Consider the following 18,625-nt stretch of genomic DNA (forward strand, 5'->3'; position numbering starts at 1 on the left):
AAGGTTCTAACCCTCTCTAGGTTGCAGAACCTGGTACCAGTGCAATACATTGGGTTGGAGTCAGACATTTTGTGGTAGAGAGTTTTCTTTCTGCAACCATAGGTGCATTGTGTATCCAGATAGAATTGTATAGTACAAAGAGGCAAAATAATAACGGATTTTTCATTTCTTTTTGAAGCTGAGATAGATTAGATTTAATTTGATTTTCTATCACTGCAGTGATAAGAGTAATGTATAAAAAGTAGGCATATTAATCATACTACTTTGCAGTTGCAAAAGCATCTTCCAACCCATGTTGAAGTGGGACTCCAAAGTGCCTCACTCTCACTCGTTAAACCTCACCATGGTCCTTGATTAATTCATTTGCAGCAGTTCCCAAGAGGTGAAGAACTCTTCACAGATAAACACTATGCATATCTGATAACAGGAAATAGCCGCATGGAAAGCAGTCATTCCAGCAAACACAGATCTCAGAGTGTTTTAGCTTTTTTTTGCAAAAGGGGTCCTGAAAGAAACAGGACAGACTCCAGTGAAAATTATAGAGTGCTGATTTTAAAACTCTTATTGTTCTCTCTTTATTAGCCCAGTTTGCCATGAACAATCCAAATATTTTAATTGAACCAACATGAAACAAAATCAAGTATTGTTCAGAGTTTACATCCCATTGGTTTTCATTGCCCCTTCTGTGAGATTTTTAGGGGGAAAATGTTTAACACTCCTGTTGTTGTTATTAATTTATTTCTATTACCACCACTCTCACTGGAACGAAGAGGAGGGGCACCTAGAGAAGAACTGACATGCTCCGAGTAGAGCTGGGGATCACTCATAGCATCTGGTAGTCATTTTCACAGTTTAAGGCAACTGCACCTGTATTCTCCCCGGGGGTCCACTGAAGGTCTCATTTTAGGCTCCTCAGCCGTCACCTTTCTTTGGTAGAGAACCATGTTTCTCCCCCTCCTGAGCAAGCTTTCTCCAGGCTGCACAGTTCTCTGCCTATACTGTTTAGCCAGACTGCCTACACATGCCAGCACCACTGCCTTGTTTTCTCTCCCAAGGCCATGAACAGCTTAATGGCTCACAGTTATGTAACCATGCAATTCTTTATAAGCAAGGACATTTATTGTAGGGTGAAAGCATTATAGAGAAAGCATATTAAAAATAATAAAATAACCTACATGCATGCTAAAAAGAATAACAGAGGCCACCTAACTCCAACCTCAGGCTCTGGTAGGTGTTAGTCCGTCAGATCCACAACTGGGTTTTCCCTGTAGTTACAAGTTGTTAACTGATTCAGAACCAGAACAACCATGAAAAGTTCTGTCTTTCCTTTAGGTATCTTGGGCCTTTGATCTTATCATCATGTAACAGGTCATCAGCAGACAATGGCTCACTGCTCAGGGTGTAGCTACAAGTGGCTAGGATTTTGCATAAGCATAGGTGGAGATTTTGCATTCACCTCCCCCTACATAGTCCTCAGGAATATCACCCACTTTTGTCTCAAAAATCTGTTCTTATCTGGCACATTTTTCAATACAGTCTGTTGAACACCCTACATCTCACATCTGTCACATCTCCCCCATTGAGAGGTTGCATACAATTCTGACCCACAATAATACAGAAACCATTCATTGAATACAATAGACCTCCAAAATACTTAAACTTAATCCAGTAAGGTATCCCAAGGATATTGCACAAAATTGCCATGTCTGGCACACTCATAATGGAGCTTAGACTGGCGGTTATCTGCTTAGAATCCTAGGACATTAAAAGGAAGCTACATCTAAGGATCAATATGCCCAATAACAATTAAACTGGACATTTCCCATCATGTCCACTATGATTTGCAATACCATAGCAATTAAAGGTGACAACTGAGATTAGAGCCCTGTTTACACTATATAGACACATAATGAGAGATAGCCCTGCCCCAGTCCAGTGAGCTCACAAGCTAAATAAAGGGTGTGTGGTGAAACAAAGGGAGGAAACCATCTACCCAAGGTCACACTGCAGGTGAATGGTTGAGCTGGGGTAAAGTATATATTTCCTGAGTCCTAGTTGGTTCTAGCCACTAAACTAGGCTGATTTAAAAAAAAACTGCATTGCTATCTGCTATATCTCACATACACGTTACACAGGAATCATTTGGTGGAATTCTTTGGCATATGTTATACATATGCTTGGAAGCATTTTTGTTTTATCAGTAAATGTCAGTGAACATTGATTTCAGTGTACACACGCAAACCAACGAAAAAATATTGCCATTGATCATTGAAATTTAGACATAGGCAAAGGTAGAAAAATGATGCTGGAACATTTATTGGAGTCAAACCTTAATGTGTATAAAATGAGCTGGAATGAATGCTGCATAAGTGGGCTCGGAGGTATCAGCTTTTTATCAGTAAATGTTATTAAACATCAATTTCACCATACACACACAAAACAACGACAAAATATTTCTGTTGATAATAGAAATGTATTGCTCGGCAACATAAGAAAAATGTTGCTTGAGAACTCATTTGAGTTTAATTTAAGGCTATTTACTTCGTATATTTTGACGTGTGACATTGACAGTTTGTGTTCTAAGGGTTATAAAGCTTAAACTTTTGAATCTCAATGTCCACTGTCATTCCATAATTATTGTCTGACCTCCCGCCCTGCCTAAATTTCCCACAACCGTGAAAATTTAAAGTGATAAAAATGTTTATAAATAAACATTGATATTATCCATCAAAAACATATTTTAAAAAAAAGCAAAATTTGAATTTTTCCAAGCCCAGTTATACAAGATTTCAGACTAGATCATAATAATGGTCCCTTCTGGCCTTGAAATTCATGAATCTAGGAAACCTATGCCACCTTCTAAATGCATTGTGTTTTGAAACTCCTAGTCTAGAAGCCTACCTTAATTTTGGGGGTAATACACAAGTTTCCGAAGCACTGGCTGTTAGGGCTACCTGCATTTCCAAAATCAGGAGCTTTTCAAAAGGAGTCTGAGGCAATTTAAAACTCCTACCCTTGGTGACTCTCGCATGCTGTTCCCTCAAAGCTCAGCCAGGGGCCACGTTGGTCATCCTTGTAATGGAAACAATAACAATGATTGGTGTCAAAGGGCACTGAAGAGAAATATCAGGAGTATCTATCTGTTCAGAATAGAAGAGAGATGCAAGCTCCTATTGAATGAACTTCTGGATGATGTGCTGAATCTGTGGAACAAATGAACCTTTTTATCATATTCACAGTCTGAATCACAGGGGGGGACCAATTTCCATTCTCTAGATGGCTCCTCTGGGGCAGAATCTCTTAACCACATGAGGTTCACTGGTGTGTGCATAACAAGCCAAGAGTTCCCTACAGAGAACAGAGTCAAGCAGGCAGGAGCTGCTGGGAAAATAAATAAATAAAGCAAAAATCCTTAGGGAGTTAGGCACTCAACTTCCATTCAATATATTTGAATATCCCAGCCTAAAAAAAGAAAACCCTGGTTAGCAAATATTGTTGTTGGGTTTGTTTATTTGTTTATTTTATTTTTACTAAAACCACTGAACTGGTCCACCATGATTCTGAATTTGGTTCACTGTGATTAATTGTTCCATTAGACCGTGAAGGGTTAAAACAGATTTAGCAAATTAGATGCAATTTTGCAGAGAGTATAGTATTTATGAACAGAACCAAAGCAACTCAGAGCATCAGAGGGGCAAAGAAGTGAGCCAGTGTCCCCGGTCTACCATGTTTCAGTAATGACTTGAAGACTTCATCCCCTATGGACATGACTGAGAGTGTGATGGAAATTTTTCAGATGAAAAGTAGGAAAATGGCCTTTGTTATGCCCTCAGTGAAGTCAACTGGAGTTTTTTTTTCAAGATTTTCCTATTCAACCTGCTAATCTATCAATCCCAAACTAACAAAGCCTTTTTGGAGGAGTTGAGGAAGATTCTAATATGTACCTGACATGATGATGACATTCAGAAGACTTCATTGTGTTGGGAAACTTTGATACCATTGTTGGGATTCCTTCCAAGACCTTTCCACTTGGCTTATCCAGAACACCTCACTCAGTTCTGGAACGCTTTATCCAGTTCTCTGGGATCCAAAAAAACTCATCTCATTTCAACTCCAGGTCAGCACTAAGGCTTTTTTATTAGGCATGTAACAGCTCTTTACCCATGCTGGCCAGGCCCAGATCCAGGGGACTTATGTGCAAGGTGATACCACAATTCCAGTTCATATCAAACACTACACACTTAATAGACATCTTTCCTATCTACCAACATCTGTGTGTCTTGTATGTAAGGACCAATAACTTTGCAAATTTTGCATACACCAATCACTTTGCAGATTGTCTAAGGCAATCTTACCAGTTCAGGAAGTTCCTGCCTACTTTATTTACTATTAACATATCCACAATATTTAGTTTAGTAAACTTCTGCCTCATTCATTTACTATAAACATATTCACAATAGTTATATGAGCAATTACTTGTCCAGATTTAACCAATGAGGACTTCTTATGGCACCTTAGAGACTAACAAATTAATTTGGGCATAAGCTTTTGTGGGCTATAAACCACTTCATCAGATGCATGGAGTGAAAAATACCGTAAGCAGGTATAAATATACAGCACATGAAAAGATGGGAGTTGCCTTACCAAGTGGGGGGTCAGTGTTAACGAGGCCAGTTCAATCATGGTAGATGTGGACCATTCCCAACAGTTGACAAGAAGGTGTGATTATCAACATAGGGAAAGTGATTTTTTGTAGTGACCCAGCCACTCCCAGCCTTTATTCAGGCTTAATCTGATAGTGCAAATTTTCAAATTTATTTGAGTCTGTTGTTGAAGTTTTTTTGTTGAGGAATAGCCACTTTAAATCTGTTATTGAGTGTCCAGGGAGACTGAAATTCTTTCCTATTGGTTTTTGAAAGTTACAATTCTTGATGTCTGCTTTGTGTCTGTTTATTCTTTTGCACAGAGACTGTCTGGTTTGGCCAGCGTACATGGCAGAGGGGCATTGCTGGCACATGATGGCATATATCACATTGGTAGATGTGCAGGTGGACGAGCCCCTGATGGCGTGGCTGATATGGTTATGTCCTATGATGATGTCGATTGAATAGATATGCCGACAGAATTGGCAAGGGGTTTGTTGCAGGCACTGCTTCCTGGGTTAGTGTTTCTGTTGTGTGGTTAGTAGTTGCTGGTGAGTATTTGCTTCAGGTTAGGGGGCTGTCTGTAAGTGAGGACCGGCCTGTCCCCCAAGGTCTGTGAGAGTGACATCGTCCTTCAGCATGGTTGTAGATCCTTCATGATGTGCTGGAAAGGTTTTAGTTGGGGGCTGTAGGTGATGGTTAGTGGCTTTTGGTTACTTTCTTTGTTGGGCCTGTCTTGTAGTAGGTGACATCTGCGTACCCTTTTGTCTCTGTTAGTTTCTTTCTTCAATACCCCAGGTGGGTATTGCTTGATCATGTAGGTGTGTGTCTCTATCTGAGGGATTGCAGCAATTGCGGTTGTATCTTAGGGCTTGGCTATAGACAAAGGATCATGTGATGTGGCCCGAATGAAAGCTGGAGGCATGTAGGTAAGTATAGCGGTCAGTAGGTTTCTGGTATAGGGTGGTGTTTATGTGACCATCGCTTATTTGCAGTGTAGTGTCCAGGACGTGGATCTTCTGTGTGGACTGGTCCAGGCTGAGGTTGACAGTGGGGTGGAAATAGATAAAACCCTTGTGGAATTACTAAAGGGCCTCCTTCCCGTGGGTCCAGATGATGAAGATGTCATCAATGTAGTGAAAGTAGAGTAAGGCTGCTACGGGACAAGACCCGAGGAAGTGTTGTTCTGAGTAAGCCATAAAAACATTGGCAAATCATGGGGCCGTTCGGGAACAATCTAAATGGAAAAAGACAAGATTTAAGATGGATTCCAGTATCGTGGTCTCTGTAAGACCCCTAGTCTCCATTCTTCTTGGCTTGGCCCACATGTGCACAGGAAGGTTTGCAGGCCAAAAAACCATTTACAAACAATTGTCTGGGTCAATGGGAGCCATCAATGTTAAAAACCACAATTAATGGCCCACGCTTTGCATAATTACAATGGGACCACAGAGTTAGACTTCATATTTCTGGCTTCAGATACAAGAAGGAGACATGCATACAAATAGGAGGCATATCTTCAGTAGCTTAGAACCTTTCTTATGATACCTTACAAGAGACCTTTTACATAAAGCATATTCCACTTACATCACACTCACACTTATAAGCATATACCCATAAAACGTATGGAGTGCAACATCACCGGGTGCCCTACCTACCCTGCTTTCGCTGCTTCCTGAAGGCACAGTATTGACAACAAAGGATCCAGGTTAGGAGGCTTCAAAGACCGAGAGAGCTCTTCGATCGTGTCAACATCCTCTCAGGAGCCATCAAACTCCCTCTCTCGGTTTCTCTCCCCCAAATCCTGTCAGCTCAATGATTTTTCTCCCTGGAAGAGCCTTGAGGGAGGCAGAAGAAGCGGAGAGGATTGCGTTGGGGGTAAATAAAAGAGAAAAGAATTGTTCCTCAGAATTTTTGTCTGTTTCTCTGGTGATCCTGACGGAGGAACAGGAAGCGTAATTCCATTTCTTTCAAAACCTGGGATTGGGTTCAGTTGGTGAAAGTGAGCAGAGGGCTTCCTTCACTCTCTGCTCTTGTTCTCACAGGGGAATGGAGACTGGACCGGTTTCCCAATTTGGACAGAAAGTGGCTTGCGAAAGCCGAGGAAAGCCTGCTTCCTTCCTGCACCGAGTTGACAAACTGGGGAAGTCAAAGCTGAGAGACCACTCCCTTCCCCGTAGACCAAGTCAGAATGCTATCTGCTCACATGGAGGGGCAGCACAAGCCCTCCCTGGGTTTCTATGCCCAAATTATAATCAGCTGAGTGATTTTCCTGGACAAGCCTCTAGGTAGGCAGAAGAAGAAGTCAAGAGGGTTGCGATGGGGTAAATGAAAGTAGAGGAGTCTTCTTGAGATTTCTTTGTCTTGATCTTGTGATTCTGATGGATGAACCTAAAGCGTCATTTGAGCATGTTTCAATGCTTTTCCTTGGGCTCAGCTTGTGATGCTGAGCACAGGGGTTCCTTCACTCTCTCTGCTTCTACCCTCTGCAATGGGGAATGGACCAGCTTTCAAAACAGCCTAGTGGAGCTGAACGAAAACAGCAAGAAACATCAAGGTTAACCTTAGATTAATCTTTTTTTCCCCCAATTTTCTTGGTGAAACAAAACAAAAACATAGTTTTCATAAGAACTCAACTCCTATTCAGGCTCCAAACTCTTTTGCAAGATTTCCAGAAGGGCTCAACACCCTGACTGCTGCGCGATTTTGGAAGAAAAAACAAACAAGGCCGGTACCGACTGTGAGTGCTGGCTGCTTGACTATGTGGCCCGCCGTGCGGGAGTTTGAGGTTCTCGTTAAGCTAAGTGTCTCTATTCTGCCTCTATCCTAGTATCTATCTTTTATTCCCTGAATAAGAGAGGGGGGAGATTAGAACACCTGAGAATGCACAGGGCTGTAGGAAACCTGCAGCTTTAGGTGAGGGTGATGGTATCTTAAAACCAGATGTGATGTAGGTGTTGAAAGAGAGACGCTGTGTTGGCCTCCTTGAGCGGTTCATACAATGTTGAAGAAAACAAGGGTTGAGAGAGCTGTTTTGTGTCTCTGTGTCAGGATGGCCAAGTGGTCTAAGGTGCTAAACTCAAAGCTCTGTCTTTCCCACAAGTGGGGCTTCTGGTCTCCCTCTGGAAGCAGGGGTTCAAGTTCCACTCCTGACACTACCTCAGCAAGTGGCCTGGAAGAGCACTTGTTTAGGAGCTTTTGTAGAGTAGCGGCAAGAGAAGTTAGAGGGAATTGTCAATACCTTCAGAATCCATGCGTTCAAGGCACCTAGTTGGGTGAATTCCAGTTTATTCCCCACCAGAAAGTTGGCATTGCTTGATGTTGGGCAGGTATGGATGTCAAACCTACAGGTGGAGAAAGAAGGGAGCAGTACAGTAAACACTGATAAATGGACGGCAAGACTCTTAGTCTCAGGGTTTGGGCTTGAGCCCGAAACTGGGTGCTCTACCTTCTCTGGTTTGGCTGCTTCCTGAGGGTACAGAATTGACAACCTAGGGAGCAGAGATAGGAGGCAGCTACAACCAAGAGCCCTCTTAGATTGTGTCAACATCCTATCAGGAGGGCTCAAAGCCCCTCTCTCAGTTTCTCTCTCAGAAATTCTATCAGCTCAAGGACCTTTTTCCATCCAAGTGCCACTAGGTAGGCAGAAGAAGAGGTGGAGAGGACTGCGATGGAGGTAAATAAAGCCGAGAAGAATTGTTCCTCTTGGGATTTTCTGGGTATCTCCTGTGATCCTGATGGAGGAACTGGAAGTATACGCTGATTTTTTCAGGCTCCTTTCTGTCCAACAGATTAAGTTCATCCTTTGTCTATTCCCCTGAGGGTTTAAGAGCTCGAACCCCTGTGCTCAGGATCACAACGTTAGCCCAACCGAAGGCACTGAACAAACTCAAATGATGCTTCAGCTTCCTCCCTCAGAATCACAAGACCAACCCAAAGAAAACCCAAGAGGAACAAGCCTCCGATCCTTTCGCTTACCCCAACGCCACCCTCTCAGGGAAGGACACGCAGCCGATAGGAATCATTGCGTAGAAACTTAGGGACGGGTGTTGCTCCCCCTCCCTGGGAGCTGATAGCATTCTGACTCCGTGGAATGGGGCTCTGAGCATTGCCAGGTTGTCAGTTCTGTGCTCTCAGAAAGCAGCCAAAATGCTCCAGCCCCCACCCTCTTCTCTTGGACAGCTGGGAACATGGTGTTTGCCCATTCAGTGCTGCTTCTTTCCTATTAACATGCAGCAGCAGAAACCACCCCCCATCCAATTCTCTGGGATGATCGCTTTACCCCTCCCCCCACCGTGTGGCTGGTATCATGGAAGATCACTTCTAAACACCTCCCTCCCCCACCCCACCGCGTGGCTGATAGCAGGGAAGATCCCTGCTAGCCAAATGTGTAAAAGCTCAGCGCCACTCACCCCCCACCCCCCCGTCCCCCTGCTTGGCTACCTGCAAGGAAGGATTTCTTTTAAGCAACAGGCAAACAGCCCAGTAGGAATGGTCATCTCTGTACCCTTAATTAAATTTCTGAATTTCAATCAGGTTACCATGAAAGATATCACTCTCCTGAGAATAACACAGCGAGATAAAGAACGGATGTTGCTTGAATGCCAGCAATCACCGGGACCATACGCAGCTAGGCTTTGTCATGCAATGATACCAGATTACTTGCTACATGCATGGCATGGTCAAGTGTCCTACCATGGAGGATGGAATAAAGCTGCGCTGCCCAGAAACCTTCTGCAAAGGCTTTTGGAGTACCTCCAGGAGAGCTTCACAGAGATGTCCCTGGAGGATTTCCGTTCCATCCCCAGACATGTTAACAGACTTTTCCAGTAACTGTACTGGCCGCGAATGCATCCCAAGTCCTCAGGGCAAATTAATCATTAAAAAATGCTTGCTTTTAAACCATATTTTATATTTACAAAGGTACACTCACCAGAGGTCCCTTCCATGGCTTCATTGTCTGGGATAGTGGCTTGGGAGGGGTGGGAGGGTAATTCCATCAGGGTGAGAAAAAGCTCCTGGCTGTTGGGGAGAACGGAGTGCTGTGTGCTCTCTGCAAGCTCACCCTCCTCTTCCTCCTCCTCCTCCTCTTCCCCGTCCACAGAATCCTCAAGCATGGCTGAGATTACCACCCCCACCTCGGAAACCCCGGATGGGGCGGTGTAGTGGTGGCGGACCCTGCTAGAATTGCATGCAGCTCAGCATAGAAGCGGCATGTTTTCAGCCCTGCCCCGGACCTTCCGTTTGCTTCTTTGGTTTTCTGGTAGGCTTGTCTGAGCTCCTTAACTTTCACACGGCACTGTGCTGAGTCCCTGGTGTGGTCTCTCTGCTCCATGGCCTTGGAAATTTTTTCAAATGTTTTTTCATTTCATTTTGGAAAGGAGTTCTGTTAGCACGGAATCCTCTCCCCATACAGCGATCAGATCCAGTACCTCCCATGCAGTCCATGCTGGAGCTCTTTTTCGATTCTCAGGAGACTGCATTGTTACCTGTGCTGATGAGCTCTGCGTGATCCCCTGTGCTGGTAAGCTCTCCACGCTGGCCAAACAGGAAATGAAATTCAAAAGTTCGCGGGGCCTTTCCTGTCTACCTGGCCAGTGTATCTGAGTTCAGATGGCTTTCCAGAGCTGTCACAATTGTGCACTGTGGGATATCACCCCGAGGCCAATACCATCGAATTGTGGCCACACTAACCCTAATCCGACATGGCAATACCGATTTCAGTGCTACTCCCCTCGTCGGGGTGGAGTACAGAAATGGGTTTTAAGAGCCCTTTATATTGAGATAAAGGGCTTCGCTGTGTGGACGGGTGCAGGGTTAAATTGAGTTAACGCTGATAAATTCGGCATAAATGTGTAGTGTAGACCAGGCCTTAAAGACTAACAAATTTATTTGAGCACAAGTTTTCATGGGCTAAAACCCACTTCTTAGATGCAGATACAGACTAACACAGCTGCTACTCTGAAACTTAACTTCCATAGACGCCTCTGAGAATCTCAGCCTGGAGAGCAATGGGGATTCGGTCATGGTAGGGTCAATCTACGCTTTTCCATTGGAAACATATGCGGGGGGTGGATGGGAAACCCTTGCTAATACTTTGAAAGCTGCTGCTGTTGTACGTGCTCTTGTAGCCACTAATGTTGCAATCATGATCAGTGATTTGGTTCCTAGTGGCTATAATTTGGAATAGTGCACATCCAGCAGTAGATAAGTAATGAGATAAAATGAGATTATGCTGTGCAGGGCCACTAGAGGGCAGAGGAATGGGACAGGTGTAGCGGTGCTGCCCAGTGGACAGCAGCCAAAGTGGAAGGTCAAGAAAGGAGATGTTATGTTGCTAAATGACCAAATGAGGGAAGTGAAAAGGGAGGTGAAGCTGTCCATCTGTGAAGCTTGGTGTATAAGTGGTGAGTAAAGACCAGTGAAGAGAAAAGGACCTCTGTGCTATGTAATGAATGTGGATAGAAGCAGATGTTAAATAGTGAGAAATGAGCTGTTCTACTAAATAATGGGCACCAGGTGAAATAAGAGGCAAGAATGGGAAAGGAAAAAGAATGCACTCCTGGATAGCAGAGTAACAGGCTGTCATGCTGGGAAATGGACACTAAATGGCATCAGAGTAGAGGAAGTGAGGGAGGGGGGAGGTCAGAAATACTGATTAGTGACCAACAGATTTCAGCGACCAATACAATAACGGGAAAGTGGGTGGTATCAAGCTGTAAAGCTGAGATATGGGCAGCTATTTCCAAAAATGCCCACTAGATGGCAACATATCTTGAATACTAATAAAGGGGCAGTGTAAGTACAAGAGAACCTAAGAGCTAGGAGCTCCTTGGTAATGGAGGTTGTTCCTAACTTTGGAATGTTTGTAACTGAACAAAATGTTATGGTGGTTCTTTCAGAAGTTTCCACCTGAACATTGACTTAATACGGCTTTGAAACTTTACTTTGCAGAAGAAAAAGGGTGCTTTTAATCATCTTAATTTAAATGAAACAAGCACAGAAAGCTTCCTTGTCACATCTTTTTTAATCATTCCCTTTAGTTTTTTTAGTGTTGTTGTAACCATGTTGGTCCCAGGATATTAGAGACACAAGGTGGGTGATATCTTTTACTGGACCAACTTTGGTTGGAGAGAGAGACAAGTTCTCTAGCTCTCAAAAGCTTGTCCCTCTCACTAGTTTTATTCTTCCTGGACTCAATTCATGGCAGACAGAGACTGGGGAAACCGAACAGCCATCACAGAATTCATCATTCTGGGATTCGGGGATCTCCCTGACCTGCAAATTCTTCTCTTCCTGATGTTCCAAGTGATCTACATGGCAACCGTGGCTGGGAACACCCTCATCGTGGTGCTCATTGTGGCTGACCAGCACCTTCACACCCCCACATACTTCTTCCTGGGCAACTTGTCCTGCCTGGAGACCTGCTACACCTCAATCATCCTGTCCAGGTTGCTGGCCAGTCGCCTGACTGGGGACAGAACCATCTCAGTCAGTGGCTGCTTCACACAACAGTATTTCTTTGGTTCTCTGGCATGTGCAGAATGCTATCTCCTAGCAGTGATGTCTTATGATAGGTATTTAGCGATATGTAAACCCCTGCACTATTCAACTCTTATGAATAGCAGGTTTTGCCTCCAGTTGGCTGCTGGGTCATGGTTAAATGGTTTCTTGGCTACTGTCATCTTTGTCTTATGCCTATCACAGTTAATATTCTGTGGCCCAAATGAAATTGACCATTTCCATTGTGATGTCATCCCACTGATGGAACTCTCCTGCAGTGACACCCACCTGGTCATATTGCTGGCTTTCATATCAGCCTCCATATTCACCCTGCCTCCATTCCTACTAACCCTGACATCTTACGTGTGCATCATCGCCACCATCCTGAGAATCCCTTTCACCATCAGGAAACAAAAGGCCTTTTCCACCTGCTCCTCTCACCTCATTGTGGTGACAATTTTCTATGGATCCATAATGATTGTGTACCTGCTACCAAAACATGATATACTGAGAGACCTGAACAAAGGGGTCTCTCTTCGCTACACAATCCTGACTCCCCTGGTAAACCCCCTCATCTACAGCCTGAGAAAAAGAGAGGTCAAGGAAACCTTGTGCAAAGCAGTCAGCAAATATGTGGCTTTCACCAAAACATGTGGAGACTCCTAGAGAATAACTTAGTCTGAGGTTTTCAAAGCTGCCTGGGTGATTTAAGCAATCAGCCCCCATTAAAATTAAGTTGAAAACTCCCATTGAAAATCTCAGCACTAATGTGAAAAAGAAAAGAAGATGATCTGCATGGACTTACTGAGACGGTCTTTATGGTCCCCCGTTGTCTCCATGTATCACATCTTCCAGGAAAGTGAGGATGTTGACAGCTCTGTCACTCTCTCATGTTCAGCACTGATACACACACAATATGATGGTATTTTTCTCTAGGGTGTTGGCAAAATGTTCACCTTCTGTGAGGAGTGTGTACAGCTTCTGAAACCACATAGAGCTGACATTGTGTAAGGCACAAAATTCACTAACAGTGAAAGTAAATCCCTGGGTATATCCCCTGTTCATTCTTTCTCTATGTAAGATAATAAAGTCTTGTAATCAAATTCAGACTGTCTAATACAAACAAAACATCATGGGTGACATCATCATATTTGTTGCTACTGCTCGTTTCTTATGCCCCTAAGGATACAACGCAGAATCCAGCCAGAGCTCAGATGACTGTTGTCCATGTAAGTGGAAAGACCAGGGAGGGAGGTGGCCATAACCGTGGTATGATCATGGAATTTTTAACTGGGCACCAGTTGGAGTGGAGACCAATTTTTAACCAATTTTTTATATCCATAAAAAAGCCATTTTTGAGCAAAATAAATGTTTGGACAATAAAAATAGTAACTCCTCAGGCAGCATAGGTGGGGATGCTGCCTGGGAAATCTGCCACCCCTGAAATTGTGCTACTTGCCATCATAGCCCTCTGCAAACTGTTGTTAGTTGGCGTGCTTGCCTGCTCTTTCCATATGCTGTCCCAGACCCGGGCAGACAGATGGTTCAGCGGTCCTCGATAGTACTACCCAGAAAGAAAGACCACAGGCACAGTTTGGTGACAAAGGCACTCAGCCAGGTTTATTGCCCTCAAGGCAGAGTTCTAGCATCCTGGTTCTGTGGTTACAGATATACTAACATGCTAGTGCCCAGTGCCAAGGAGCAGCTCAGTCAGCTGCGGGAATTTCTGCTGTCCCCTGGGCCACACAAAGGGTTAAATTGAGGTACCCCGACATTTATAAACTGAGACAAACAACTTACGCCTCACCTCACGTGTTTAATGACCTCTGCTTGTTACCTCCCCTTGTACCTTGCTGCAGATGTCTCAGGCCGAACATCCCTTCTGTCAAACCCTCTTATCTGGTGTTGGGTCAGGATGTGCCTGGGCTAATCTCCTGGAGTGTGTTCACACACATACCCAGTGTCTGTTGCTTCTTAGGAGTGCCTGTGTGTTAGCAACGTTAGTAATACCTTTGCCTAGGTCATGTATTGGACAGTGAACTTGTAAGCATCTGCTGTAATACATGGCCTGACTTTGGTTCACGGCATGGCCCGTGACAAAGCAAAAAGCTCCCTCCTAGAATTCCCTACTGTTTGCGCACTGAGCATGCTCACCCAGACTGAGCAGGTGCAGTAACATCCGCTGTTGCAGCTGCCCTCACTCCATCGTTACTTGGAGGCAGACTTTGCTCCCTGGTCTTTGGAGGTACACCTCTACCCCAATATAACACCACCCAATAAAACACAAATTCAGATATAATGCGGTAAAACAGTGCTTCGGGGACGGGCGAGGATGCACACTCCGGCAGATCAAAGGGCGGATCCAGCAGGAGGGAGCAGGGGGAGAGGGTGAGGTTTGGCACCAGGCCTCTGTGGGGCACAGAGGGCTGTCTACTTCCTGAGGGAAGTGGAATGACCTGGTTGCAGCCTGCTGCACTCTCCTGGCTCCCAGGCTTGGGGAGAGGAGAGAACCATCCACCTCGCACTCGCCGGTAGCGTGCTGGGAGCCAGGGTTGTGGACCAGGCTGGGGCTGAGTCACGCCACTTCCTGCAGGAAGTGGCCAGCCCCCATCCCCTACAGAGGCCTGGGGCGGGGCTCCACATAATGACCCCGCAGAGGCCTGGGGCCAGCCTCACCTCTTGGAGGCCTGGGCCCCCACACAGCCCCCCCCCCCCCGCAATAACTAGGGATGGCCATGGCCAGGGGCAGGGCTCAAGGTGGAAGTTTCAGCTAGGGCGCAAAATATCCTTGCACCAGCCCTGAGTGTGGAAAAACTGCAGCGCTTTCCTTACTCAGCTGTATGAAGGCGGGTTTAACTCACAGTGTTGTACAGCAGCAAGTGTAGCCATACCTTAGTGTCATCTGCAAACTTGCTGAGGGTGCAATCCCTCCCATCATCCAGATCATTCATTTTGTCAGATATTTACAGTAAAAGTCAGGGACGGGTCATAGGCAATAAAATATTGTGACAATGTAGAGGCATTGTGTAGCTGTTGAACTGGTTCTGGGGCCCCCACCACTGTTGGGGGCTAGGAGGTCCAGGGTCTCCCTCCACCCATGTCTGGCAGGTCCCCCCTGCCCCCATCCCACAGTGTCAAGGAGCTCTGCAGTCTGACTCACAAAGGTCTCATCCCCCAGCCTCTGCTTGAACCAAAGCTGATCAGGAGAAAGACTTACAAAAAGCAATGAAAAGGCAGTGGGAGACACACCTAAGCCCCTGCAGACAAGGGTGATATAATTAAGGAAACTCCCCAGCCTCATTTGCTTCAAAGATGGGAAAGGGAGGCATCTCTATTAGCATACAGAATGGAGAACAGAGATTCCAAGAAAAGAACCACACGGAACTCTGGGATCAGGAAAGCAGGGAAGCATTGCATGATAGGAAATCTCTGCTCCAGACGGAATTAACCCATGCTTGCACACACACAGCTCAGAAAATATCAGACCCATTCTAGTAATAAATCCTTTATTGATATCCAAAATACTGAAATGACCCAATTGTATTAGGAGCCCCCTCAAAGGAACACCGCCCATAGCCAGAAATGATCAGTTCTTATTATGTAGCCTGGACCAAACAACTTTGTTATACTCCCTTAAATCATTGGTTTACCCATAAACAAATCTAGTGTTCATTATTATTTCCCAACAAAATCCCCTTACCACCGCCCAAGTAAATGTTCTGATGCCTGGATCCAAACTGTGCATCAGTTCCTGTCATAAACAGATAGTTAAGGGTTAATGTCCCTTTTACCTGTAAAGGGTTAAGAAGCTCACTAAACCTGGCTGACACCTGACCAGAGGACCAATCAGGGGACAAGATACTTTCAAATCTCGGTGGAGGAAAGTCTTTGTTTGTGCTGTTTGTGTTATTCTTTGTTCGCTCTTGGGGCTAAGAGGGGCCAGACGTGCAACTAGGTCTTTCTCCAATTTTTCTGAAACAGTCTCTCATGTTCAAAATAGTAAGTACTAGCTAGAAAAGGCGGAGTAGTCTTATGTTTGTTTTCTTAACTTGTGAATGTGTATTTTGCTGGAAGAATTTTTACCTCTGTTTGCTATAACTTGTATCTTAGGCTAAAGGGGAGGGAGTCCCTCTAGTCTATATAAGCTGAAGACCCAGTAAACATTTTCCATCCTGGTTTTGCACAGATAATTTTTACTTTTTCTTTCTTTAATTAAAAGCTTTCTTTTTTAAGAACCTGATTGATTTTTTTCCTTGTTTAAGACCCAAGGGGATTGGGTCTAAACTCACCAGGGGATTGGTGGCGGGGGAAGGAGGTGGAGGGAAGGTTAATTCTTCTCTCTTTTAAGATCCAAGGAGTTTGGATCAGTGTAGCCTTTCAGGGTAACCCAGGGAGGGGAAAGTCTGGGAGGGGGAAGGAGGGGAAATGGTTTATTTCTCCTTGTTTTAAGAACCAAGGGGTTTGTGTCCTGGGTCCCCCAGGGAAGGTTTTGGGGGGATAGGGAGTGTACCAGACACTGGAATTTCTGGTTGGTGGCAGCGCTATCAGATCTAAGCTAGGAATTAAGCTTAGAAGGGTACATGCAGGTCCCCACTTTTTGGACGCTAAAGTTCAAAGTGGGAAAAATACCTTGACATTTCCATTGGAACTTTATTATCTTTCTGACTGATTGTGCTGTGGTCTCTCTACCTGTCTCCAGCACTCCGGACCACTACTTCTTGTGAAATCTTCTCCCTTACCGAATGTTGCACAGGACGTCCCTCCATGAAGGCATAAAGAGTCTGAATAACACCAAAAAAAATCAAAGACAGTTCTGTTTTGTTTACTTGAAGTGCATGCATCTACTAGGATGAGGTTCAAACAATGTGCATAGCACTGTACCTAGAGTATTTCACTGTTTCTTTCTTTACATTTCATTTCAATTCCTGCAGGACATCCAGACATAGTAGATGCTCCATCAAAACAGACAAACATCACTGATGACCAGTCAATTTTAAGAATGCCAAGGACATCATCTAACTGGTCAAAAATAGACTGTTGGCCTTGTACTAGGCCGCAGCCTGGGGCTTTCCAGGCTGGAGTTCCCCAGCCCTGGTGCACTCAGGTACCCTGTCTCTAGCTCCCTGCAGCCAGGTCCTTTTCCCTCTACAAACAGAGAGAGACTGATCCTTCTGGCTTCCCTGGCCTTGTTATAAGGCCCTGTTGCTCAGTTTAGGGCATGGCCCCAGTTGCAGCCACTTCCCCCAATCAGCCAGCGTTTTACCTTGCCCAGGCCCAGCCCTCTGCAGGGCTCTTCCAACCCCTTTCAGGCTGGAGCGGGTGGTCACCCTGCTACACATGGACAAACACCAGCTTACATTTTTGGGAGATATCTGTCCAAGGTGATGGCCAGTTATAGTGTACTTACATTGCCCCTTTATTAGTATTCAAGAGATGCTGCCATCTAACGGGCATGTTTGAAAGTAGCTGCCCATATTCCACGCTTACAGCATGCTTCCATCTAGTGGCCATTTTACAGTATAACTTTCTTATTATTGTATTGCCTACTGAAATCTTGGTCACTGGTCAGTATTTCTGACACCCCCCCTCTCATTTCCTCTACTCTGCTGCCATCTAGTGTCGATTTCCTAGAATGACAACCTGTTGCTCTCCTTTCCTCTATGGTTTCTACTTCCTATAGCTGACTCTTACCCGTTCTTGACTCTCATGTCACCTGATAGCCATTATTTAGTATAATTAACAGCCCATAACTCACTTCATGACATCTGCTACTAGCCACAGTTCATTACACAGCACAGAGGTCCTCTTCTCTTCAGTGCTCTCTGCTCAACACTTATACACCATTATACAGCTTCACCTCCCTTCCCTCCACCTCCTCTGTTGGTCATTTGGCAACATAATGTCTCATAGACTCATAGACTCATAGGTCAGAAGGGACCAATATGATCATCTAGTCTGACCTCCTGCACAAGGCAGGCCACAGAACCCTACCCATCCACTTTTATACAACCCCTAATCCAGGACTGAGTTATTGAAATCCTCAATTCTTGCCTTTCCACTTTGGCTGGTGTCCACTTGGTCAGTGTTGTCTGTTTAAGTGGAAGGACCAGGGACGGAAGTGGCTATAACCATGGTCACATCATGGAGTTTTTAGCTGGGTATCAGGCAGAGTGAACACAAAATATTAACCAGTTTTTTTAATATCCATAAAATACCTCCTGATGACTGTTTGACAGACCTGACCCTAGGAACAGCCTCAGTTACACTGGCAAAACCCCCAACTGGGTCAAAAGAACAGCCATTCTGGGTCAGATCAATGGTCCATCTAGCCCAGTATCCTGTCTTCCGATAGGAGCCAGTGCCATAGGCTAGGGACACTATCCCTGCCCATCCTGGCTAATACTCATTCATAGACCTATTCTCCATTAAACTATCCTTGAGTCTGGGCAGTTCCTTTGTCCCGTCTTATGAGTCTACCT

The 18,625-nt window shown here is 44.8% G+C and overlaps 1 protein-coding gene across 1 annotated transcript; it reads left to right on the top strand.

The window, feature by feature from the left end:
* Positions 1-11,716: 11,716 nt before the first annotated feature.
* LOC127032488 (olfactory receptor 2AP1-like) lies at positions 11,717-12,812 on the top strand. The gene has a single exon (XM_050919804.1). The coding sequence runs from the start codon at positions 11,847-11,849 to the stop codon at positions 12,810-12,812; it is 966 nt and encodes a 321-aa protein (XP_050775761.1). The 5' UTR covers positions 11,717-11,846.
* The last annotated feature ends 5,813 nt before the right edge of the window (positions 12,813-18,625 follow it).

This window comes from Gopherus flavomarginatus, chromosome 12, assembly GCF_025201925.1.
Source record: "Gopherus flavomarginatus isolate rGopFla2 chromosome 12, rGopFla2.mat.asm, whole genome shotgun sequence".
NCBI lineage: Eukaryota > Metazoa > Chordata > Testudines > Testudinidae > Gopherus > Gopherus flavomarginatus.

Excerpts from the sequence above, each read along its gene's own strand:
- LOC127032488 (XM_050919804.1), top strand. The coding sequence starts at position 11,847 with ATGGCAGACAGAGACTGGGGAAACCGAACAGCCATCACAGAATTCATC.